The sequence below is a fragment of the Neofelis nebulosa genome, chromosome 14 (genome assembly GCF_028018385.1).
Source record: "Neofelis nebulosa isolate mNeoNeb1 chromosome 14, mNeoNeb1.pri, whole genome shotgun sequence".
Taxonomy (NCBI): domain Eukaryota; kingdom Metazoa; phylum Chordata; class Mammalia; order Carnivora; family Felidae; genus Neofelis; species Neofelis nebulosa.
This window is the reverse complement of record NC_080795.1, coordinates 41,586,554-41,611,136: the sequence shown is the minus strand read 5'-3', so window position 1 is coordinate 41,611,136 and position 24,583 is coordinate 41,586,554. Positions and strand designations below refer to the sequence as shown.

The 24,583-nt window shown below is 44.4% G+C and overlaps 1 protein-coding gene across 4 annotated transcripts in view; it reads left to right on the top strand.

Moving 5' to 3' along the window:
* Positions 1-24,583, top strand: part of TP53INP1 (tumor protein p53 inducible nuclear protein 1) — a 156,585-nt gene that overhangs the window by 126,389 nt on the left and 5,613 nt on the right. The window contains exons 1-4 of one of the 4 annotated variants that reach the window (XM_058698622.1): positions 12,001-12,232; positions 13,321-13,441; positions 19,874-20,133; positions 20,682-21,039. In XM_058698622.1, coding sequence (XP_058554605.1) covers positions 20,022-20,133; positions 20,682-21,039 — 470 coding nt within the window. In that variant the 5' untranslated portion in view covers positions 12,001-12,232; positions 13,321-13,441; positions 19,874-20,021. Of the gene's footprint in view, positions 1-12,000; positions 12,233-13,320; positions 13,442-19,873; positions 20,134-20,681; positions 21,040-24,204; positions 24,243-24,583 lie in introns of those variants that run through there. The other 3 variants (XM_058698624.1, XM_058698621.1, XM_058698623.1) reach the window with 3 other exon arrangements.

Here is a 24,583-nt window from a genome sequence, read left to right as displayed (position 1 = left end):
TCTTACTTCCTTGAGAAGCAAGCCTTGACCCATCTTCTTGGGCTCCTGCCCTGCCCCTCCCCACTTGCCCTGTGATCTCTTGCTCTTGTCTTTCTGCCCCAGATTTCTGGCTCCCTAGACCTGCTGTCAGGGGGTTTTGCCAACCCTCACAACTTCCCTCCTGGTTCTTTGGACTTTGAGCTTCCTGCAGAGCTATTGACTCTGCCAGCAGCTTGTTCCAGCATGCCCCCACCCAGCTAGGCCAGCCTCTGGCCCTGAAGGATAGGGGTGAGAAGGGACACAAGCCCAGAAAGCTTTTTTTTTTTTTATCTGTATCTTTTTTTTTTTTCGATATATGAAATTTATTGTCAAATTGGTTTCCATACAACACCCAGTGCTCATCCCAAAAGGTGCCCTCCTCAATACCCATCCCCCACCCTTCCCTCCCTCCCACCCCCCATCAACCCTCAGTTTGGTCTCAGTTTTTAAGAGTCTCTTATGCTTTGTAGAAAGCTTTTTTTCTCTTCTCTACCTGGCAGAACTTTACTTATCCTTCAGGGCTTTGCTCAAATGTCACCTCCTGGGAGCCTCCCCTGACCTCCCTAGGCAGGGTTCCTTCTCTGGGTTTCACAGCATCTTGCTCATACCTCTGTGCTTGTCACAATGTATTATTATTCATGTATTTACCCTGTGGCTTTTTCACCTGGAGTATGAACACTTTGGGGATAGGAACCACGTGTCATTCACCTGGCACAGTGTCAGCTGAAGAACAAGGCCTCACAAATGCTTGTTAAACATCATTTCTCATGCGGTCCCCTAGACTCTCATGCACCATTCTATCCTGTTCCTCTGTATTGGGTAGGGATGCATCTGGCTGCAAGTAACAGAGAACCTGACTACAGTGGCCTAAATAGAGATTTATTTTTCTCACACAGAAACAAGTCTATAGGTAAGCAACTCAGAACTGTCAGACACAAAGCTTCTTCATATCTTTCTATCCTGCTGGGGGTTTTTTTTTTTTAAGTTTATTTATTTATTTTGAAAGAGAGAGAGAGAGCAGGGGAGGGGCAGAGAGAGGGAGAGAGAGAATCTCAAGAAGGCTCAGTGTTCTCAGCACAGAGCACAGAGCCTGACTCGGGGCTCAAATTCACAAACTGTGACATCATGACCTGAGCCGAAATCAAGAGTCAGACGCTTAACTGACTGAGCCACCCAGCATCCCTATCCTGCTGGTTTAATGTGTTGGTCCTAAGATGACTACTGTACCTCTGAGCATCACATATCAGTTCTAAGGAGGAAGAATTAGGAAGGGTGAAGAGCCAAGTATAACCCTTCACATCAGGAAAACACAGGTTTTCTCAGAAAACTTCTGCTTATATCTTATTGTCCAGAACTATGTCACATGACCACCCCAAGCTGCAAGGAAAGCTGAGAAGGGAGGGGTAGGCAAGGGAGAAAGTGGAGGAGCAGGGGTGTGAATGAGAACATCCTTGGGCCCAACCCCAGGCCTATGGAATCACAAATGCTGGAGGTGGAGTCCAGCATTCTGTGCTGTAATGAGCCTCTGAATGATTCTGATTCAGCTGAAGTTGGAGAACCCTAGTCCTATATTATGGCCAGTTGTATGGTAAGGAAACAGTCCTAGACTGGAATTGAAATCGCCCTTTTTTTCTTTTTAATGTTTATTTATTTTAGAGAGAGAGCAAGCGAGCAGGGGAGGGGCAAAGACAGAGGGACAGAGGATCCAAAGACGAAGGCTCCATGCTGACAGCAGAGAGCTTGATTTGGAGCTGAAACTCACAAACTGTCAGATCATGACCTGAGCCGAAGTCAGACATTTAACGACTGAGCCACCCAGGTGCCTCACCCATTTTTTAAATATAATTTTTGCTACAGGCCAGCCAGGAGACCACAGTTTTCTGATCTATAAAATGGGAATAATAAAGGTTGTCCCAACTTTATTCACTGAATTGTTGTGAAGACCAATTTAAATATTGCAGATGAGGGGCACCTGGGTGGTTCTGTCAGTTAAACATCTGATTCTTGATTTTGACTCAGGTCATGATCTCATGGTCTGTGAGCTGGAGCCCGGCATCAGGCTCTGCACTGATGGTACAGAACCTGTTTGAGATTCTCTCTCTCCCTCTCTCTCTCTGCCCCTCCCCTGCTCGTGCCCCTCCCCTCTCTCTCTCTCTCTCTCTCTCAAAAAAAAAAAAAAAAAAAAAAACTTTAAAAAATAAAATAAATATTGCAGATGAAAACATACTGAAAAATTAAGTCATGGGACAATGGTACTGATTTTGGAAATTTAGAAGTTCTGAGTTCAGTTTATGTAACTGATGTATTCAGCAGAGTAGAAAAGCCTGGGAAAAGCAAAACTATCTGTACAAAGTATGAAGAGATAAAAAAAATTAGACAGTAAAGGACGAAAATAGAAATTGAAACCACAGACGTTCAAAATACACTGTTATCAAAAACAAATGTTTGCATCAGCCCCAGTTGTTGCTGCTACAGGTGGTTTCCATGAGAGGAAAGAGGACATTCGTGGTTTCAAAACAAACACTTTGGAGGATAATGAGATGGAGTATTTAAGGGAAAGGGTTGGTAAGAAGATATGAGACAAATGTAAGGGATTTGGTGTTCTACCATTTGGATTAAAAATACTGAGATGCCGGGGCGCCTGGGTGGCTCAGTCGGTTGGGCGTCCGACTTCGGCTCAGGTCATGATCTCACGGTCTGTGAGTTCAAGCCCCATGTCGGGCTCTGTGCTGACAGCTCAGAGCCTGGAGCTTGTTTCGGATTCTGTGTCTCCCTCTCTCTGACCCTCCCCTGTTCATGCTCTGTCTCTCTCTGTCTCAAAAATAAATAAACGTTAAAAAAATAAAAATAAATAAATAAATAAAAAATACTGAGATGCCATTGAGCACCAAGTAGATTGTCCATCCCTCACTGTAGGAAAACCTGCTCATTCAGTTCCATGTTTATTCATTCCACAACAGTCGCCCATGCAACCAACACTGTATTTCATCGGTGAATTGGGATGGTTCATCAGCTGCTCACCAGGCCCCAGGGAAGTCACAGAGTGACATTTGCCTTCAGGTAAACTCCTTAGGTTGGGTTATTGCTGTGACTGAAATAGCAGAGCCATCCCAACAGCGGGAGATTGACCTGTCCGCTGAAGTGAAAACCACAGTGTCAAGAATGAAGTGTTGACAAAACAAAAAACATACACTGAAAGACAAGGACTTGTACACTACAAATGGGTGGATTCTGTAACAGGTGAGTTGTAGCTCAATAAAGAAGAAAAGAAAGAAAGAAAGAAAGAAAGAAGAAAGAAAAGGAAAGGAAGAAAGAAAAAAAAGAAAGAGAAAGGAAAGGAAGGAAGGAAGGAAGGAAGGAAGGAAGGAAGGAAGGAAGGAAGGAAGGAAGGAAGCAGGGAGGGAAGGTAGCAAAAGAGAATGAAGTGTTTACAGGCGGAGATCCCTGTGACTGGGAGGCTATGCAGCCGCTAAGAGACACTGTGTGGTGTGTGTGTGTGTGTATGTGTGTGTGTATGTGTTAAATTTGTCCGTACAAAATGTGAGGCCAAGGTTTATTTACTGATTGATTTGTTTAACATCTGGGCTCCAGCATGCAAGTGCTATGATAAGAGAGTTTGTAGAAGCAAAATCACAAAGCCACATGCTTCTTGGCTCTGGTGAAAGAGGGTAGCAATCTGCATACGGAAAGCTGATGATGTAACTGTCTGAAACTGGTGGTGACCTGAAGCCAAGCTTAGTTCAGATAAATAGGCCAATTCCAGGGCACAGATCAGAAATATTCAACCACTTTGGGGACTGGACTTCCTGAGGGTGTTTTCTTTCATCAATCAGTCAAATAGAGCCTCACCCGTTTCTCCTCCTTCCCCTTCTGTGAACCCCTCACAACCTCCCTCACCCCTGCAAGTGGTAATAGGTGGCCAGGACAGCTATAATTCCATATGTGAACACGTTTCCTTTGTTGTGTTACTCTCCTTCCTTCCTAGGGGATTGTTCTGGTTATTGCTGCTCCCAAGAACAGGTATTGAAATGTAGTCAGTGGGACAGTATGTTTTGGGGTTAAGATCCTTGGGATCAGGTGCAAGCCCTACCCTTCACAAGTTAGTGACCTGGATAAGTCATTTAACACCTTTTGATCCCATCCCTTCTCTGGTATTCAAGAACTTTATTCTGAAATAACCCCCTCTCTCCTGCAGCTACAGTCTCAGATTCTCTATCGTGCCGTTCTCACCAGCAATACCAGCGACTGGAACTTCTCCCGTAGTAAAAATCCAAAATAAATACAAAACCTCCCTGTCTCCCCATTTGGAGAGAATGTCTTTAGTTCCACCTTAATCCTTTGTTCTGTTCTCCTTCACAACAAAATTCCTAAAAAAGAATTGCTTAGGGGCACCTGGGTGGCTCGGTTGGTTGACTGTCTGACTCTTGATTTTGGCTCAGGTCATGATCCCGAGAGTGGTGGGACCCAGCCCTGGATCAGGCTCCGTGTGAGAGTCCAGCCTGATTAAGATTCTCTCTCTCTCTCTCTCTCTCTCTCTCTCTCTCAGGGCAGCTGGGTGGCTCAGTCCCTTAAGTGTCCCACTCTTAATTTCGGCTCAGGTCATGAAGTGGTTCATGAGACTGAGCCCCACGTCAGGCTCTGTGCTCACAGCACGGAGCCTACTTGGGATTCTTTCTCTCCCTCTCTCTCCCTCCCTCTCTCCTTCTCTCTCTCTCAAATAAACTTTAAAAAAAAGATTCTCTCTCCCTCTGCCTCCCTACCCTGCTCACTCTATTATATAAAAGAATTAAAAAAAAAAAAGAATTGCTTAGTGTACAGGCTGAATTGTGTGTGACCCCCCACCCAGCCCCAAAATTAATATGTGGAAGCCCTAGCCCTCAGCACCTCAGAAGGTGATTATATTTGTATACAAGGCCTTTAAAGAGGTTTAGGTTAAACCAAGACAGTCTGATTGGGACCAATCCCAATCTGCCATATTTACCAGAAGAAACTAGGACGCAGACAACACAGAAGGAAGTCCATGCAAGGACACAGGGAGAAGGCAGCCATCTGCAAGTCACGGAAAGAGGCCTCAGGAGAAACCAATCCTTCAACACCTTGATCTTGGACTTCCAGCTTCCAGAACCGTGAGAAAATAAATGCCTGGTGTTTAAGTCACCCTTCTGCAGCACTCTGTTATGGTAGCCATAGCAAACTGATACTCTTAGCACCACTGACCACCATCTTGCTGGAGCCAGAGACCATTTGACTGTCCTTAATCATATTTGACTTCTCCACACTCAGTCCCAATTTCCTTTCTAAAGGCATTTTTGGCATTTAGATTCCAGGTTACCTCACTCTAATTTTTCTCTCACCTAATCAGCTGCTACTTCTCAGTCTTCTCTGCTAATATTCCTTATCCTTCTTTCTTCTAAATATCAGAGCCCTAGGCCCAGGCCTCAGCCCTCTTCTCTGTTTAGATCCTCTCTCTGGTCATTCCATCCAATTCTGTGGCTTTAAATATTATTTAAAAGCTGGTAAGTCACACATTTATGTTACCAGCCCCTACCTGTGCCTTTAGCTCTGCACTCAAATATGCAATTGCCCACAAGATTTCCCCCTAGATTTCCAAAGAGCATCTCAAACTCAACATGTCTGAAACTCTAATGGCCCATCACATTTAGAATGAAATCCAAACTTCTCATCCCTGCTTGCACATTTCCTCATGACCTTTCTGACCTCATCTTCCACTGCCCTCCTCCCTCACCACCCTCCAGCCACACTGCTGGCCCTCTATGCACACACTTACTGTTCCTTCTGCCTCTACTACTAGTCACTGGATAGAGCCTCACAGAGCTTACTTACTCCTTTACATCATTCAGGGCTTGGCTCAAAATTCACCTTCTCGACCCACTGTCTCACATATCACTCTCCTAAAGGTTGTAGAACTCAGTACTCTCAGGTTACCCTTATAACATTTTAATAACCTCATACTATAGTGTCAAGCATTATATTAAATGCTGTATATGCATGATCTCATTTAATCCTCAGGACCACCTGGTAGAGACAATCTTATCTCCACTTGCAAATGAAAAACTAAGGCTAAGAGAGGTCAAATCCAAGGTCATAGAGCTTGCACTAAGGTCTGATTCCAAAACTAGTACTCTTAACCATTAGAAACAGCTGCTTCTCACTTTAAATGCTATTCTTAATTATGGACGGTATGGCCTCCAGGCTTGATTGGTTTCAGTTGCACTTGTGTTTGAGCAGGTAAAGTAACTCAGGGGTATCGGTGTGTGTTGGGGAAGGGCTTATTTTCCAAACTGTGGCTTTAAACGTTCAGATAATACGAAATGCAGGTTAAGTAGGGACAAATTCAAACATGGGTCTAGACCTCTGTGGCTTGCTTGTATAGACTTATTAAAGATGATGAGAGCATTTTGTCCTTAACCTTGTTGGGTTTTTTTAGGCTCAAGTTCTGAGAAGCTATTAAAGCTTTTAAGCTTTAGATTTTTCCTTTAAAAAAAAATCCTATTTCCACAAGGTGATTAGAAACAAAACCCTTACAATAAAGTCCTTAGGAAAAGGTCTGTGTGCTGGTGAAAACAAATATTTATCAAACACCTAATGTCCCAGACACTTTACTGATTTCATTGTCTCTCCAAGTTGGTATTATTTTCCTGCTCTTCCAGTTGAGGACACTGAGGGACTCAGAAGGTAAGTAATGTCCCCATACGGAGCAGGAACCCCCCAGTTTCCTCCTCTTGCTTACCACATGCTCCAAAGTGGTTTTGCCTTCCCAGCATGCAATGTAATTGATTACCTAAGGCCCATTCCATGACTCCTGTTCTCCAGGCTCTGAAATTTAGTTCCATGCTATGGTAAACATGAAAAGTTACTTCCTAGGGACCTATGTGCCTTTCTGGAAGTGTTGCAGAAACCCAAAAGACTGCAAAGGAATTTAAAGTTCTCATAGATCTGTGGGTCTGCTCAGGTAACCAACAGATACCAGATCACACCCAATTCTCAGTTGACACTGTTTCGTTCAAGAACAGTGCTATTCCTCGAGCACAAAAACTCTTCTGCCTCCAGCCTTTGCAGTGACTCTTCTGGCTGCCTAGGCTACCCTTTCCCCTCATGTCTGCCCTCCTGTTCTGGCTGCTCAAGTGCTACCTCATCAAAGACGCCTGCCTGACCATCCTATGTCCCCACCAGCCTCTCTAACCTTTTACCCAGCTTTGTTTTTCTTTGCAGCACTCATTGCATTATATATTTACTTGCTTATTGTTTCTCTTCCACTAGGTGGAAACTTCTTGATGGCTGAGAGTTTGTTTTGTTCACTACTGAGTCTCTGGTGCCTGGCATAAACTAGGTGCTCATTAAATAATTATTGGAGGCATGAATGGATTCTGTGAATACAATAGACCTGAATGAATGGGTGGATGGGGCTTAACCACTACAGGTCTATATATTTATGTGTTCCCTCTTCCTGAGCTACAAAGGGAAAGAAATGGCTACTCCTACCAAAGAGGACTAAAGCAGAAGAGGCCCCAAAAGAACAGAAACCAAAAACCCTCCTGCCTCAGATTATCAACATGCTTAGGTCTTTTGCCAAAGCCATGAACAATCTGGACATTTAAGAACGTAAATTAATCTTGCAAAATGTAGTAGATATTTAAGGTAGTTAATTCCAGCAAAAAGAATAACCCAAAAACAAGTTTCCTTAAATAGGAAGACCATGTAAGTGGTGTACAGCTTATGTAAGTACCAATCATATTATCTGCATCATCCTTTTAAGAAGAGCAGAAAGACACATTCTACTCAAGCTGTCCCCATAATAGAGCAATTCATGGCTACAGACCCCACCTGGGGCTGCCTCTGGCACATGGCAACAGTTGGGCAGTGACCCAGAAGTAGGCATGTGAGTGAAGAGTTAGCTTTGGCAGCAGGAGTTGTAGAAGACCTGACCTGCACTCACACAGGTAGCCACTGCAACTGCCCTTTCACCCGGTTGGGTCTACCCCACGTAACTGGTCCCTAGGGCTTTGCGGCTCCCTAGGGCTGGGATGGTGTATAGAGGGACATTCTGTATCATGTATCCAGGCCATATGTATTAAGGATGTGATTAAGGATAATCATCATAAGGGTGATTCCCTTTCTGCTCTGCAGCTAAGTTTTAATACAGTTTAAAATAATTGAGTACTTATTTGTGCATTCACCTAAAAACTAAGAAGCCTTTAAATTCAGGACTTTAAAGGAACTGGAGAGAGCACTGTGTGTCTGGGAGACTGTCATCGATCTCTCATAATCCAGCCTATGCCACCACAGCCCCAAGGGCTCTTCTCCCCAAATACTGGCTGCTGAATGGGCTAGGCCCACCTCCCTTCTCCTTTCTGGTGCCTCAGCCAGAACACAGGCTCTTTTCATTTTGAGGATTTTGTTTCTAATCACCATGTGAACATAGGTAGGATATAGGGTTAAAAAAAAAAAAAACGAATATGCAAGAGTTATAAGGTTCCAGGGGCTTGGAAAGCTGTTAACACCTATGGCCCTGGTATCATTTCTGACTTCTTCCTGAGATGGTAAGGGCATCCCAGTTAGATTTGTTTTCTGTTTTTTTATTTCAGAAAGTAGAGCACCAAACCTCTGGCTTCCTTCTGTTTCAGGCTTTCTGGAGACCATGAGAGACCCTTTCTTTTCTTCTCTTAGAACAGATTTCACTGGAATTCCAAGTGATTGCTCTTCTAAAATGCAATTAAACAAAAACTCTTCTGTCTTTCCCAGACACTTGACAGCATGCTGGATGGACGATACAAGCCCAACAGGCTGCATTTGCTGATGGACCGATTGTAAATTGCCTGAGCGGACTTCACTTTCAGACCCTCCTCAGTATAGACTGGGCGACTTGTTGCTTTATTGTTCTGAGCTTGCCCTGAGTAGCCACCCAGTGGGGTTCTCCATCTGTGGCTTGATAGGAAGCAACATTCTTTAGCAGCCTTGAAGCAACTGGCAGGGCAATGGCCACAGCCTGCCTTTGTAAGCAGGAGGCAGGGGCATTAACTGTATTGTTTCTGGATGTTGGCATAAATGTGGCCCTGCCCTGTGGTCCTTCACAACAAAACTTGAGGTTGAATCCCTTTTGTTAGGGTAGATAAGGGAGTGTATTGAGCTCCATGGAAAACAGACAGGAGGACTCTGACAGATGGGGAAAGGGTCACCCCCACAGCAGGGAGTCAGCCTGGACGTGGGTACTATAGCAACCTGCTGAGAATTATCCTGCCTATTAAAGGATGGTTGGATTCACTGGGTCTGCCCAGGCAGGGAACCTGGCTGGGTCTTTGTCAGCAGACAGACGAGAAGCTGGTGTGCAGCTGTGTGATTTGACAGTTTGGTTGTATTCAGACAGCTCTATGTTGTGGAGATGACATTACTCCTGGGTCTGACCGCATGCATCTATGTAAACCAGTGGCATACCCGAGGAGGGAGTCAGTGGGAGCAATCCACTCCCGGTGCAGACAGTAAGCAGAAAATTTCTGTGTGTGTGCTTGTCTGTAGAAAAATTTCAAACAATAATAAAACTAAGTAAAAGTCAGTTTGCTTTTTATTATTTTCATGCTCCAACAGTTCCAAACAATGCACAGGGATAGAATACTCCCTCATAGGGGCAGACTTCTCCCACACCCCCTCTCTCACCCCCTTGGTACGCTACTGGGATAAATAAGCACCGGGTGGGGAGATTACAAATCAGTGAGAGGGTAAACAGAAAGCAAATGACCCCTGAGATAAGAAGTTTTTTTTTATCCCCCAAATTCTACTTTGTGGAGTTTAGAGAAGGTTGATCTGTCTGCCAGAGGCCTTCCTATTGTTTAGCTTTGCGTTTTGGTTATCTATTGCTGCTTGTAAAACCATGCCAACATTTAGTGCCTTAAAACAGTCATTTATTTGTTTGTGATTCTGCAGTTTGACAGGGCTCAGTGAGGATGGCTCATCGTTGTTCCCTGTGGCGTCTGCTGGAGTTGGAACTTCCTAGAGGGCTTTTTCACCCCTATGTCTGGTATCTCAGGTACCATGAGCTAAATAATCTAGGGGCTGGCCAGGCATGTCTCTCTTTCCATGTGGCCTCTCCACATAACTATATGCTTGGGTTTCCTTGCAGCATGGTGTTCTCTTCTTATGCGGTAGCAGGCTTTCCCCAGAATGCAAAGCAGAGGTTGTCAGGTTTGCTTAGTGTCTGGTCTTAGACATGCTAGAAACATTATGTCTGCCACATTCTATTGGTCAAGGCAGTCACAGATCCAGCCCAGATTCAAGGGGAAGAAAAACAGTCTCCACTTCATGATGCAAGAAATATTATTGTGACCCTCTTTGGAAGCATCATCTACCTCACATTGTTTTCTCCATCATAACAAAGTATTGTATGCTTTCACATTTTGCCTTTAACAGTGATAAACCTTATCAGATTGGAAAAGGTAGGTCTCAAATTACGAATTAGACCTTTAGAATTATCGTGCCTTTATTCTGAATGGGAAGATGGTCTCTTCATGGATTCCTAAGAAGGAGCAAGAGTTTATGGAGCTCCAAAGATAGCAATGATATTAGAAAATATCGGGGTGAGCCTGATTTGCCAAAACCTAAAATCTAAAAAGCACACTCAATTCCATGAGATTGTCCAATCCAAGTTACAGCCTCAGTCTACCTCCTGAGGAAAGTTCAAATGGCCACCTTATTTTTGTTATTACTTCTGGGTATCAGAAAATCCCCTGAACTTTGAGTTACATCCTTTAAAACCAGGATTCTTGTGAGAGTCAGAATGGTGAGAGCCCTTCAGACACTGTATGATTATATCTGTGAGCAGTTGCTATAAATTTCGCCCTGGGTCAGAGAATTGCATCTCAGTCCAAACAGGAACCAGGAGAGAAGAGATGCATCAACATGACTCCCTTGTCTCTGCCAGACACAGTTAATCCATCCATCTGCATACAGAACTTTGATTTGGAAAGCATCTGTTGGCTCACCCTTTCATTCTCTTCTCACTATAAATAACCGGTGAGCAGGTAGGCCCCATGTGAATGCCAACGGTATGCAGGTATGACAACAGTAAGAGGTCAGAGCTTCCGTGGGTCACTCTCGAGCTTGGATGCAGAGCCTAGGGAAGAAGCAGCTCTCCACGCTCTCCTCCCTCCAGGGTTCTTCAAGTCTGCTGGAGCAGAAGCCCGGCCAGATCACTGACCTCACTGCCTTCAGGTTTGGTCTCATGGCCTCTTCTGCTCTGCCTGCCTGCAGGTTGAATCCTGAGCCTGCAGACAAGTTCGGTCAGCTCCCAGTGTCAGTCACCACAGGATGCTGGGGCCTGGCTCAAAAAGGAGGCTAAGGAGGCCAGCATCCCCTGTACCTAGAACCAGACTTTCCTTCCCAAGAAGGCCAAGAAGCAGGCCTGGAGCTGCCTTTACAGAGCCATGTCTAAGGCTTTACCCCTATATTGGCCTGAACAGGCCTCTTGGGGTCTCTGGCCTCCATCACTCTCAACGCCTTTTTTTTTTCTTTTTTTTTTTCTGCTCACAGCAAAAACTGCTGTGTCCCTCAGTGCCCCAACCCCTTGGCCCCTGCCCCCTTACTGGGGCAGACGGGCCACTGGGCTCCGGCTCTTCCTCTCACCTTTCCCGTTCTCCTCACACTCCCGCGGGTTCCCATTTCTGTTCGCCCCCAGGCCCGCCTGGCCTCCCCTCCCCTCCCAGTGGCCCCAGGGCCGGCACCCACCCCCTCACACCCTTCTCGCCCCCCCTTCCGCTCGCCCCTCTTCTCGCCCCTCGGCTTTTGTTGCCCGGGCTTGTTTCTAACTTGAGAGCGTCGCCCGGCTCGGCGCCAGGTCACGTGCGTTAGTGACAACCTCTCGCAGGGCGGCCCCGGGCCCCTCGCGCCGCCGATTGGTGGGATCGGGCCTGGCGCGGCCCCGGGGCGGGGCGGCCGGGCGGGCGGGCCCGACGGGCGGGCGCAGCGGCCGATCAGCTGTTCCGAGCGCTGCACAACAACAAAAGGAGCGAGACGGGCGGCCGGCGGCCAGCCGCTCAGCACCACGACCGCCGGACCTGCCCCGCGCCCCGCGCTGCGCGCTCTGCGCCCGCCGGCCGGGGAGCCGCAGCTACCTCAGCAGAGCCCCGCGCCCGTGCGCGCCGGTCCCCTCCGAGCGGCGCGCCCGCTTCCCTCGCCGCCGGTCCCCGCTGCCGGTGGGGCCCACGTAAGTGCAGGCGGGGCCGGCGCCCCGGGCCGCTCTCTCCCGCCGTCCCGCGGGCCTCGGGCCGGGCACCCTCCGCGCCTCCCGCCTCCTCCCCTGGCGGCGGCCGGCCCGAGGCCCCGGGTGCGGGCGGAGGCGGACGAGCCCGGCGCTGGGCGGCGGGTGGGTGTTCAGTTTCTGTCTCCTCCCGCGAGCTTGGCCTGTTTTCTTGGCCGCGGCGGGACCTCCTCCTCCCCTTACTCCTCCTCCTCCTCCTCCTCCTCCTGCTCCAGCACTCGGCCGTTGGACTGGCGTCGGGGGCTGCGGGAGGAGCGACCTCGGCGCCCCGCTCCGCCGGCCCGGCGGCCCTGCGCTCCTCGCCTCCTCCGCCAGCCCTCGCGACACCGGCTCGCTCCCGGTAGCACCAAGGGTCCTGCGGCGCCGGGGAACCCCCCTTTCTTGCCCGGCGACCAGCGCCTGAGTGTCCCAGGTGTCCGCCTGTCCGCCGCATGTCCCCTGACCCTGCCTGATCTTACACATCACTATATGAGATTGCACCTGTGGGAAGGACACTGTACTTGCCCGTCAGGAGTAAAATCCTAATCGTTTTGGTCGCTGACGCCGATTGGGACCTTACTCTGTGCCAGATACGACATCGAGGGCTTTACGTGCATTATCTCCGTTGCTCCTCGCAGAGACCCTCTGAAGTAGGCTTTATTATCTTGTGGATAGGAAACCCGAGGCCCAGAGAGATTAAGTTATTTTACTCGAGGCCACACAGCCAATTAAAAGGAAACGGTGTTTTCTCTTTCAAAGTTGCAGATGAATTTATATGTGGGCATGCCTCATTTTGTATTGTATTTCGCAATTGCCTCTTTCGTCATCTTCTGTGCCAATTCCAAATTAGAGTGGGTTAAGGAAGAGCCCCTTTCCATCTGTAACTTCCAAGAACTTGGGCATTTGTTGCTAAAAGAGCCTTTTCTGAATGCAGAGTAGTTTCCGAAAAGGGGAGGAGAAAGTGACCCATAGGGTCATTGAACAGTCGTAATAATGAGGTACCCCCAGATCCTGAAATCATTTGAGTGGTAATTGAAATACATTTTTCATTGTAGATGTGAAAATCCCGGGGAAGCTTTTGATTTTTAAGTCACAGCCACTATCATTCTGAATGTGAAGCATAATTTTTAAGAGCTCCTATCTGGAACCAAGACCTCATTAATTTAAATGACCAAGGTCTCTTTTGTTTTTTCATCCCATCTTTTGTTCTTTTCTGTGAATGCTTGCTTGCTCACTCAATTGTTCCCTCCTGTTTCTCTTGGGAATGGTCCTACTTTCAAAATTTGAGGTTAACAGGCTAGGAGTTACCGCTTATTGCTGTCTTTGTCCACTGGCATTCAGCCTTCAGGGCAGACGGTGGTGGGTCCCTGAGAGGAAAAGCTCCCCATGACCAGTTGAATAGGCAGAGTACGAGTGGAGCAAGCAAGGGCAGCTTTCCTGGCTTGGTTTTTCTGCAGTTTAAAATCAATTTTAAATTGAATGAGCATATTTATTTTTCTAAAATAGGGAGGGTGGGATATAAAGAGAAAAATCATTTTGAGGCCGCTTTTCAGTGAAGACGTGTTAGTTCAGCCACCTGATATTTCGAAACTGTCAAGAAGCCACAACTGTACACATAGTTCGAAGTTAGATCATCAAAGTTGTGGGTTGGTTTTTGTTTTTTTTTTTTTTTAATTTAAAAATGTTGTTTTTGGAGCCGCCTACTGGCAGCCAAAACCAACTGAAAAGCACTGTTCTCTGAAATTCATAGAGCCCGAGTTGAGGCTGGAAGGAGCCTGAGCAAAATGATGTGCAGGGAAAAGCAAGACACTTGGAACCACACAGACTTATGCTCTATTGCTGGCTCCACACCTGACCAGCTCTATCACTCTCAAGCAAGTTACTTAATTTCTGAGCCTAGTTTCCTTATTAGTAAAATGTGACAAATAAGTACCTCAACTCACTGTTATATATCACAAGTATTCAGTAGATTGTAGCTGTAATTATTATATAAACATTTTGTAGATAAAGGCATTCTGACCCAAAGGTGCTAAATGGCTTACAGTCACACAGCTGGCGTGGAATGGAGTTAAATATTCCAACTTATATTTCATATTCTGAGTTAATACTTACTGGCTGCCTGCTATGTGGCAGGCTCTATTCTAAGGGATACACACTTAATCCTCACATTGGCACTATCTTCTCCATTTTAGGGATGAAAAAACTGAGGCACCAAAAGGTTACTAAATATCTTAACTTCATACAAGTTGCAAGTAGCGTAGCCAAGATTTCATACACAGCAGGGTAACTCCAGAGCCACACTACCTGTTGGTTGTTTGCCTGTCTCAAAAATAAGATAAATTATACTAACAAGCTCTTCTAGACTAGCAACGCCTTTTCTGAGTTCTCGAACTAGAATGCTCTTCCTCTTAAGTATTAAACTTAAAGGTATTAAACCACCTTTCTGCCCACTGAGCATTTCTAACTCATGTAATAATATGAAAAACATTAATGATAAAATGTTAAGTAACAAAGCAGGAAACAGCATTGTGCCTTCACTAGACTTTATGGTAAAAAGAAACCTTATGTGTAGAAGAAGCTAGAAGGAAATGCATAATACACCAACAGTGATTGTAACAAGGCAGTGGAATAATTGTTTTCCTTATTTATTTTCCAAACTTCCTATAATGTAGTTAATTTTATAAGGAAAAAGACGTGTGTGTGTGAGAGAGAGAGAGAGAGAGAAAGTGAGTGAGTGAGACAGGGACAAAGCTGCCTTCTTAAAATGCTGGTGCCCAGATACTTTGTTTCTTTTCTCCACTGGGATGAAACTGCCCTGGCAGGTTGGCTGAGGTTGGTTAGTTATCGTGTGGAAAGCTTGCACATGCCTCAAACAGCAGTACTACCTTACCAGTCTTCTTTGCCCCTCCCTCTTTGCTGAATTCCAGAATTTTATTTGTAAATTTGTCCTCTTAGGACAACTTCTTTCTCTGGAATTTTCATTTTAGTTTTATCCATTGCCCTAGAGTTGTAAATATCAACAAGTCCACAACAGGGGTGACTGGCTGGCTCAGTCCAGTAGAGCATCCAACTGGATCTCAGGATGAGTTTGAGCCCCATGTTGGGGGTTTACCTTTTAAAAACTTAAAATTTTTTAAAAAGTCTGTGACATGTAGTGAGGAGTGAAGTCTGAAGTTCTGCTTTGACTTACGGCTTCACATAGAACCATCAAGAGCCTCCATTCCTGGGCAGGAGCCAAGGTGAAGAATAGCAGTGACTGGAGAGGGACGGTCCCTGGGTCGTCAGCAGGATAGGCTCTCAAGATTCTGGAGAGATTTTTCTAGAACTGCATTGTCCAGTATAATATGTAATGTGAATTACATGTATGTTTAAATTTTTTAAAATATTTCTTTATTTTGAGAGTAGAGGGAGGGGGAGGGGCAGAGAGAGTGGGGGAAAGAGAGAATCCCAAGCAGGCTCCATGCTATCTGTGCAGAGCCTATGTGGGGCTTCAACTCACAAACTGTGAGAACCTGAGTCAAAAAACAAGAGTTGGCTGAGCCACCTAGGCACCCTGTTTAAATTATTGAGCTATCTTACATTCTTTTTGAGGGGGTATTAAGTCTTTAAAATATACTCTGGTAGGGGCGCCTGGGTGGCTCAGTCAGTTGAGTGTCCAACTTCAGCTCAGGTCATGATCTCATGGTCCGTGAGTTCGAGCCCCGCATCGGGCTCTGTGCTGACAGCTCAGAGCCTGGAGCCTGCTTCTGATTCTGTGTTTCCCTCTCTCTCTGCTCCTCCCCTGCTCACACTCTGTCTCTCTCTCAAAAATAAAGATTAAAAAAAAATTTAAATATACTCGGGTATATATTTTAACCTATATCACATCTTAATTCACATGTAAAAATTTCATTGGACATGCTTAATCAATTGTTCTGAACATACTTGAAATTTTTCCAAGAATAGCTCAATTGTCAACTTCCAAATTTGAATTTTAAATGGGTTAAAATTAAATAAAATTTGAAATTCAGTTTTTTGGTCATACAAGTCATATTTCAAGTGTTCATCCACCCAGGGTGCCTTGCAGCCACCTCATGAACCGTTCTAGCATGTTGGGGTCTCTCCCGACAGCTCCTTTTCCTTTGTGACACCTACAGAAAGCAGGGTAAAGGAACTTTGCATAGTTAGCCCAACCCCACTTCTTCATTGTGCTAGAGGTCTGTGGAGAGAGTAAAGATGTGATCCATTTTTCCAGTGGTAAGACTGAGGCTCAGGAGGGCTAAATTGTTTAGTCTGAGCCACCTGTGGTAGAGGGAAAGCCAGAACCCCCTACTGCTGGGGCCCAGGCCAGCACTCCTTCCCTAAGACGACTCTGTGTCCTGCCCGCAGGCTTCAAAAGGTGTGTCATGTAAATACCAGCTCTGACTCAGGACAGATGAGAATGAGCTCTTCCCTTGCCTGGCTGGGCTCCTGAATACTCTGCCCACCCACGGATGGTTGCTCTTGCAGGAAATAGGAGATATCTTAAGGCAGCCACTGACTTCAGGAAACCAAAAGAAGATTGACTTGTGCTGCCCTGTGGAAAGTTCCTCCAGAGACACCTTTCCTGTGGCAGAATTGTATATGTTCCAGGCGTAAGCTGGCTTCCATCACATGGGTTTGGAGCTAGAGGAGCGCAGTTTGCAGTCAGGAACCTGCAGCTAGCTGCCCGACCACCGTGGCCCCAGCATTGTTCTCTGCCTTCTCGCTGCCACCTAACTGGCCTGGGCCCTGTTAGGTTACCCTGATGTGACATCGCTCTTGGGGGACACGGTGCTCACTCAGGATGAGCAGGGGTTTTCTTGTGAGGTGCTCTGCTTCCTGCCCAGCAGCTCTACCTTCCTAGCTGATGCAGGGCCTGCAGTCAGCCCTGTACTCTGGAGAATTGGGATTATTCTCTCAACTATTTCAGCAGACACAGAATTGTACTTGGGACCAACGTATGCCTTTGTAATTTAAGATAAGGGGGGATTTTTTAAGTATCTTTTTTTCCCTCCTCACTTACGTCCTCAAAACCTTTACTTATGTCAGAACTTGTGGTAGCTCATCACCTACACCACAGTAGTAGGTCCAGCAAACTACACAAGCCCACTTTTCTCCTAATTTCTTTTACATGGAACATAAAGCTGAATTTGAATTCTGTACTAGAGCTCCAGCCTTCATGGTTTGGCCCTGCTGCTTTCCAGAAGGCTTTCAGGAAGACTGGTTATGCAAGTAACATTTCCTGTTGACTCTCTTTTAATAATTAATGGCTGATGATGATGGATTGTGACCACAACAGTGCTCAGATGTCATTTATTTGAACACACACTCGTAGGATTACACATTCGTAGTAGCATGCCAAACAGTTGTAGCACTCCCATTTGCACATAAAGAATTCAACCAAGAATCTCATCAAATACAGATTGTAACTACATGTACTGCTAAAAATGATGATTGTTTGAAAGTGAAGAAGGGTCGTGGCGCCTGGGTGGCTCCTTTGCTTGAGCATCCAGCTTTTGATTTTGGCTCAGGTCATGATTTCAGAGTCGTGATATCAAGCCCCGCATCAGGCTCTGTACTGAGAGTGGAGCCTGCTTAAGATTCTGTCTCCTTGCTCTCTGCCCCTCCCCCACTCATGTGCATACACATGCTTGCGTGTGTGCTCGCCTTCTGTCTCTCTCTCTCTCAAAATAAATAAATAAATAAAAGAAAGTGAAATGTCAAGAGTCTGAAGTTAGATTCAAGGCTGATGCTGGTGAGAAAGAGTATCATTTAGGAAGATGCTTTTCACTATCCCTGGATGGTCTCATCTACTCATGGTTTCTGTCACTCCCTTTTGTTGACAACTCCTAAATCAGTGCCCCCAGCTGAGACCATGCCCTTGAACTCCAGAGCCCTATATCTAGCAGTCTACTAGACATCTCCAGGTTCATGACTTGCAGATTCCCAAATTCAGCTTGTCCAAGATGCCCAGCCTATGCCTTCTGCAGTATGCCTCTTCCACTAAATGGTCCCGCCATCTCCCCAGTTGGCCAAGCCATAAACCTGGGTCATCCTTGACTTTTCATTTCTGGCTTACATGGTCCTACAGGATCTGTTTCCTGCTTAGCACCCCTAGCGCGCTCTCACACCTGTCCATCTGGATCTTCAGCCATACAGAAGCTGCCACATTCTCACTCATCTGCAGGTTTCCGGTGTTCCTTCTCCCCCTTCCTCCATTCTTGATCTTCTCAACCACTCCAGATCAAAGTAATTTACTGTAGGAATCCTTCCTGACATCTACCTGTGTAGATCTGAGGAACACTCAGTACTTTTTCCATGGCATTCATCACATTACCTGTCTTCCCCTGTGCTTAGCACTCTGCTTGATGCATGATACGTACTCAGTAAATATTTGTAGAATAATAGTTGACACTGACTGAGAATTTGTGCCAAGTGCCTTGCTAAGTAGGTTGCCTGCATTATCTCATTTCACAAGAGTGGGGTCAGGGAGACCATCTAGGAGGTGGTGATTGGCAAAGTCCAAAGGGACACCAGATTGGTTTCAACTAGGATAAAAGTGGTGGCAAGAAGTGGGCAGATTTGAGGCACGTGCTCAGCTAGAGTCAACAGGACTTGGTGAGAATTTGGTTGAGGGGTTGGGTAGGGAGTGGAAGGAGTCAAGGGTAACCACTGGGTGCTGCTGCTTCTCCTTGCTGAGAAGAGAAAGAAGGACAGGTAAGTTTGTGGGGAAATAATTAAAAGTTCTCTTTGGTATGTGTTAGGATTGATATGCCTATCAAGTAACCAGGGAGAAACGGATATATAAATCTGGATTTCTGGAATAAGATCAGACAAGCCTGGAGTTCCTCGTTTAGAACTCACAGAACTCCATGAGGTAGAACTATTGCCAGCTGAAGTAGTGTAACTTCCTAACTCGCGCAGAGCAAAAGCAGCAGAGACGGCATTTGAACCCAGGCACACTGACTACAACACCTTCCTGCTTGCCACCACGTGGTGAATGGTTTCCAGTTCTAGTTGCTGTCGTCCTCAGTTTTCTATGGCATAAATTTCCCTGTGCCAGCTGTAGAAATTGTTTTGAAGGCCAAATCATGCTGTACCTACTGATTTTAAATGGAATTGGGTCTGCTTGCAGCCCTGTAGAAGAACAGAACAGAAGAGAAAATGAGCCAGGGAAACATGGCAGACATCTGGCCCTGCTGCAGCCTTCCTTTGGCAGCTTTGGGGCAGTTGAATATCATATAGCAAGACCATTAGTATCTAGTTTTTCTCTTCTTACAGGAAAGGAGTATGTCACCTTGAAATACATAATTCAGATTGATCCCTTATAAAAGCACAGATGTGGAAAAGAGCCTTTCATTTCACATGTAAGATGTTCACAGGTTGCATTGAGAACTCAGTTCATAATGGTTTATAGATGAAAGGTACTGCATTTCTTGTGTTTGATGCCTGCTGGAAGGGAACAGCTGTGACTGTAGACTAAGGCATGAGCTTTCTTCTAGAGGGGTGTGCACATGTGTGTGTGGGCACATGCTTTTAAAACCACACACACATATTATATAAATATATACTGATTTGAAATAACCTTCTTTTCCTGTTTTATTTTAGGGATAATGATTCTTCTTGCTTCCCACCTAAGTTGAATAAGCACCTCGTGCACTTTAATCTCCTGTCGTGCCATCAGGCTGACTGAAGACAGTGTTTTGAAATCTCAGCTATAAAGACATCCCGCCAAAGTCTCAATCTTGCCTTAACAATGTTCCAGAGACTGAATAAAATGTTTGTGGGCGAAGTCAATACTTCTTCCAATCAAGAACCAGAATTTAGTGAGAAAGAAGATGATGAATGGATTCTTGTTGACTTCATAGGTAAGGTATTCTCAGCAGTTAATCATCACAGCAAAAATGGAAACTCTTGCATCTTAGTTTTTGCAGAAGTAAACCAGTAACTCTGAAGGTTTTTAAGCCTTTAAAGTAAATAAGCAAGAATTTGTCTAAAATAATTGCAGGAAACATCCTGTGCCAGATAATCAGTCAGTGAAATTGATTGACGTCAGATCTTCCAGTTTTGCAACTCTCATACCCTGCTCAGATCAGATGCACTTTAATAGGAAATCCTTGTAACCCACATTGCTCATCATGTTTACTTTAGCAGGATAGAAAAATCGTCTCCTGCAAAGCCACCATAATACATCTGATGCAGTGATACACCACACATACACACACACTAGGTGCTCAGAAGTTCTTTTATAATCATTGAGTGAATGTAGATGCTTTTGTGTCTGACCTAAATGAAAGGAGAAATGTGAACATCAGCTAACAGTATCATCTCTTCTTTTTCTGTGCTCTCAATCTGCTGTCATTGTGATGCCCGTCCTCCCGTGGGACTTCACCAACGTATGTGGACTGTGATGTAGACACTTGCACTGGTTTCTCAGCAGCAGAAGATGAAGAAGAAGACATCAGTGAAGAGTCACCTACTGAGCACCCTTCAGTCTTTTCCTGTTTACCTGCATCTCTTGAGTGCTTGGCTGATACAAGCGATTCCTGCTTCCTCCAATTTGAGTCCTGTCCAATGGAGGAGAGCTGGTTTATCACCCCTCCCCCATGTTTTACTGCAGGTGGATTAACCACTCTCAAGGTGGAAACCAGTCCTATGGAAAACCTTCTCATCGAACATCCCAGCATGTCTGTCTATGCTGTGCATAACTCCTGCCCTGCTGTCAGTGAGGCCAGCTGTGGGGCTGATGAATTTCATAACCCAAGTAGCCCCAGGTACGTTGTAAGTGCAGCTGACCCTTGTACAACGTGGGTTTGAACCGCATGGGTGTACTTATACACAGAGTTGTTTTTCTTTTTTTCTTTTTTCTTTTTTTTTTTTTTATGAACACAGTACAGTACTGTAAATGTATTTTCTGTTCCTTATGGTTTTCTTAACATTTTCTTTTCTCTGGCTTACTTTATTGTAAGCACACAGCAGGTAATACATATAACATGCAAAATATGTGTTAATTGGCCATTAATGTTATTGGTAAGCTTCCCAGTCAGCAGTAGGCTATTCGCAGTTAAGTTTTTGGGGAGTCCAAAGTTGTACATAGATTTTGAACTGCACAGGGGCTGGTGCCCCTAACCCCTGAGTTGCTCAGGGGCCAATTGTATTTTATTCTGTCCATGGGCAGTCTGTTCGGCATGCATTTTATTTGTTTCTACTACAACTTGAAGCTAATTTTTTAGAAGATGCAGAGTAATATTAGAGATTTATGAAGGCATGTCTATAGTGCACAAGGTAGTAGATGGTATAAAAAAAAGTGTTCATTTTACATTTTCAAAAAAATTCATTAGAATACAGCCCCAATTATATAATGCAGAACTGTTGCATTTATAGTACTCTGCTGGTTGGGGCGGCTGGGTGGCTCAGTCGGTTAAGTGGCCGGCCGACTTCGGCTCAGGTCATGATCTCACAGTCTGTGAGTTCGAGCCCCGTGTCGGGCTCTGTGCTGACAGCTCAGAGCCTGGAGCCTCCTTCAGATTCTGTGTCTCCTTCTCTCTCTGCCCCCACCCCTCCACTCTCTGTCTCTGTCTCTCAAAAATAAATAAACATTATACACACACACACACACACACACACAACACACACCCGTACTCTGCTGGTGACCAGAAAGAAAAGACTAGCATTTCTGCTAAGTGTCTTAGAATATAACTCTGGCACTTTATACACTGAGTTATTTGGTGTATCAAATTCAACAAGAATAGTATAGCTTAAAATAAAACTCTTATTTTCTTCCAAGTGGTCTTAACTGGGTTGCATCAAATGTCACTTAACCTCAAAAACCTGGCAGATCTCAAGTATGAGTTTTCTGTCTTACGGAGGAAAGGCTTCATACCCAAACAATACTTTTTTGTTGTGTGGAGTTCAAGGGGTCTGAAAGGCTCTGTTTGAATGGCAGATGGGTTGAGGGCTTGGAAAGGTTCAGGGAGAGAGTACCTTGTCAATAAAGATTGACATGTTCCCAAGCAAACTTACAGAAATACTGTCACCTTTATCCAGCGAGCATTTTCAAGATTGCTCCCACCTGCTAAAATAAAGTCTATGGCCTTGTTAATCAGCTCGAATTCTGGCTAGTCATGATGCATGGTAGTGAGCTGTGCCTGTGGTATTACGATGTTTTGGTGATGTTGGTACCGACTTAATTCTCTAAATACCTGTCAAGGCTACAGGTGAATTGGAATCTTTGGAGCAGCTCAGAATGTTCCTGTAGTTAGTCCTGTAGTCCAAAGGGCCTCTTTTTAGATTGTCCAGGCTCTACCTTGACTAACTGGATCATTGTATATATCTTCTAGTTCCTGTTTGCCAGATAATAAACAAAACCCAGGCAGCTCATTAATTTAACTTTACCAGAGTTTGCTGCACTCATAAGTCTTAATATTGTAGATAATCTCGTCATCTTCTATGAGGATAAACATATCCTTTACCAAATTGAAAAATAATTTGCTTATATAGTTACCCAGGCTTTGTACTGGGTAAGATCTTTGATGGGAAATGTTACTCTAACTGGCACTTTGTTCAATGCTGTAAGTTTATCAAGAGATCAGTGTCTCAGGCATTTCAACAAAAATTTAAAATGAGATTTTTTAGACATGGTATTGATTAAATTGCCATATAGTCTATTCAAATTAATTTCTTCACTTCTTAGAAATCCTTCCCACCTGGTTCTGATCTCACCTCTGTGGAATTGGACTCAAGAGTTTCCCATGATTAATAGTCACTATAAACTTACTGGGATTTGTGTACTTACTTCTCAGTGTTTAAAGCGTGTGTGTATGTATATACAGCACTTTATAACATTATTACAGAAGCAGTACATATGCATTGCAGGAAGTTAGAAAATGCAAATATGTAAAAATTAAAAAATTTAAAAAGACACTTGTACTACCTAGAGATGGATGCTGTTAACACCCTAGAGTGTATCCTTCCAGGTGGTTTTTTCTCTATATGCCCACAAGTTTGTACACGCGTGCGCACACACACACACACACACACACACACACACACACACATTTTTAACCTAAAGGGATCAAGTTGTATATACTTGTATATAGTTGTGTAATCTGCTTCTTTAGGCAATGGTCTCCACCTTTTTTTTTCCCAGTAAAATTTCATTTCATCTACTACCCAAACTATACTCTGTTTTCTGCACCAGAGCCCAGAATATTTCACCTAGTTTTGCCCAGACAAGCATCCAGTCCAAGACCATGCGCTGCATCTGGTTATGTGTTTGAGGTTTTGATGCAGTCATTATGCTCATTGTCTGTATCTTGTTTGTTTTTATATCTTGTTATATGTTTTGGTATAACATGTAAGAAAGTTAAACAAATACGTGCTTTTCCATATATATAGGATCAAAAGAATACCCTTAACTTCATATGAATTCTTTCTGAACATAGGAAAGTACTGCAAACTATCTTAGTTTTATAAAAACTAAATGTTTTTAACATCTTTATTTCTGGATTTCAAATTCTTATTTACAAAAGCCCACTAAATCAAGATAGATCAGGTGTTACCAACATTAGGATGGCTATGTAGTAAATATCTGTATTTTCTGAGCAGGAAACAAATCATGTCTTTCAGAAGTTAGATTGCTTCCATCCTGTCTATCCTTGGGAATATTACCATAAAGCATTACATAAAGCATGTAAGAATAAGGTGCTTCATAATTACTGTAGATGGGCTTCAGAGTGTGTGTTTTATTGCATTTTGACCTTTATAAGTATTGTTTATGAAGGTTTATGTGCTATCATAATCTCAAGTAATACATGTGCCTTTAATGACCCATAGTAAGCCAGTTTTAATATAGAAAATGCACCATGTCCTAACAGTAAAATTAAGTAGCATTTTAAATCTTACTAGTGATTTAATAGTTCACCATTTAACATTTGTAGGGCCAGGAAAAGCTGCTTATAAGACTCACTGGCACAGAGTAAGTATATTCCCTTTGAGACTGTGTGATATGTGTTATCAGTCTGAACAGGAAGGTTAAGAACTCAAAATGTCCACCTTTTAAAAACTGCTCTCTTTGTATTAACTTCTTTCTATTAGTTTCTTAATGTGATTCCCTTTAATTCTACTATTTTTTTTAAAAATCTTTAAAAAATAATAGCATTTTCCTCTAGTGATTATAGCCACAATTTATAACTGCCCATGTTGTGTAAAATAACCCTAAAACTCTTAAAACTCTTCATGTTATGTGTTAATTTAGTTTACATCTATCCTATTAAATTAGCTTTTAATATATAAGACAGATAATAACCACATGGTTTG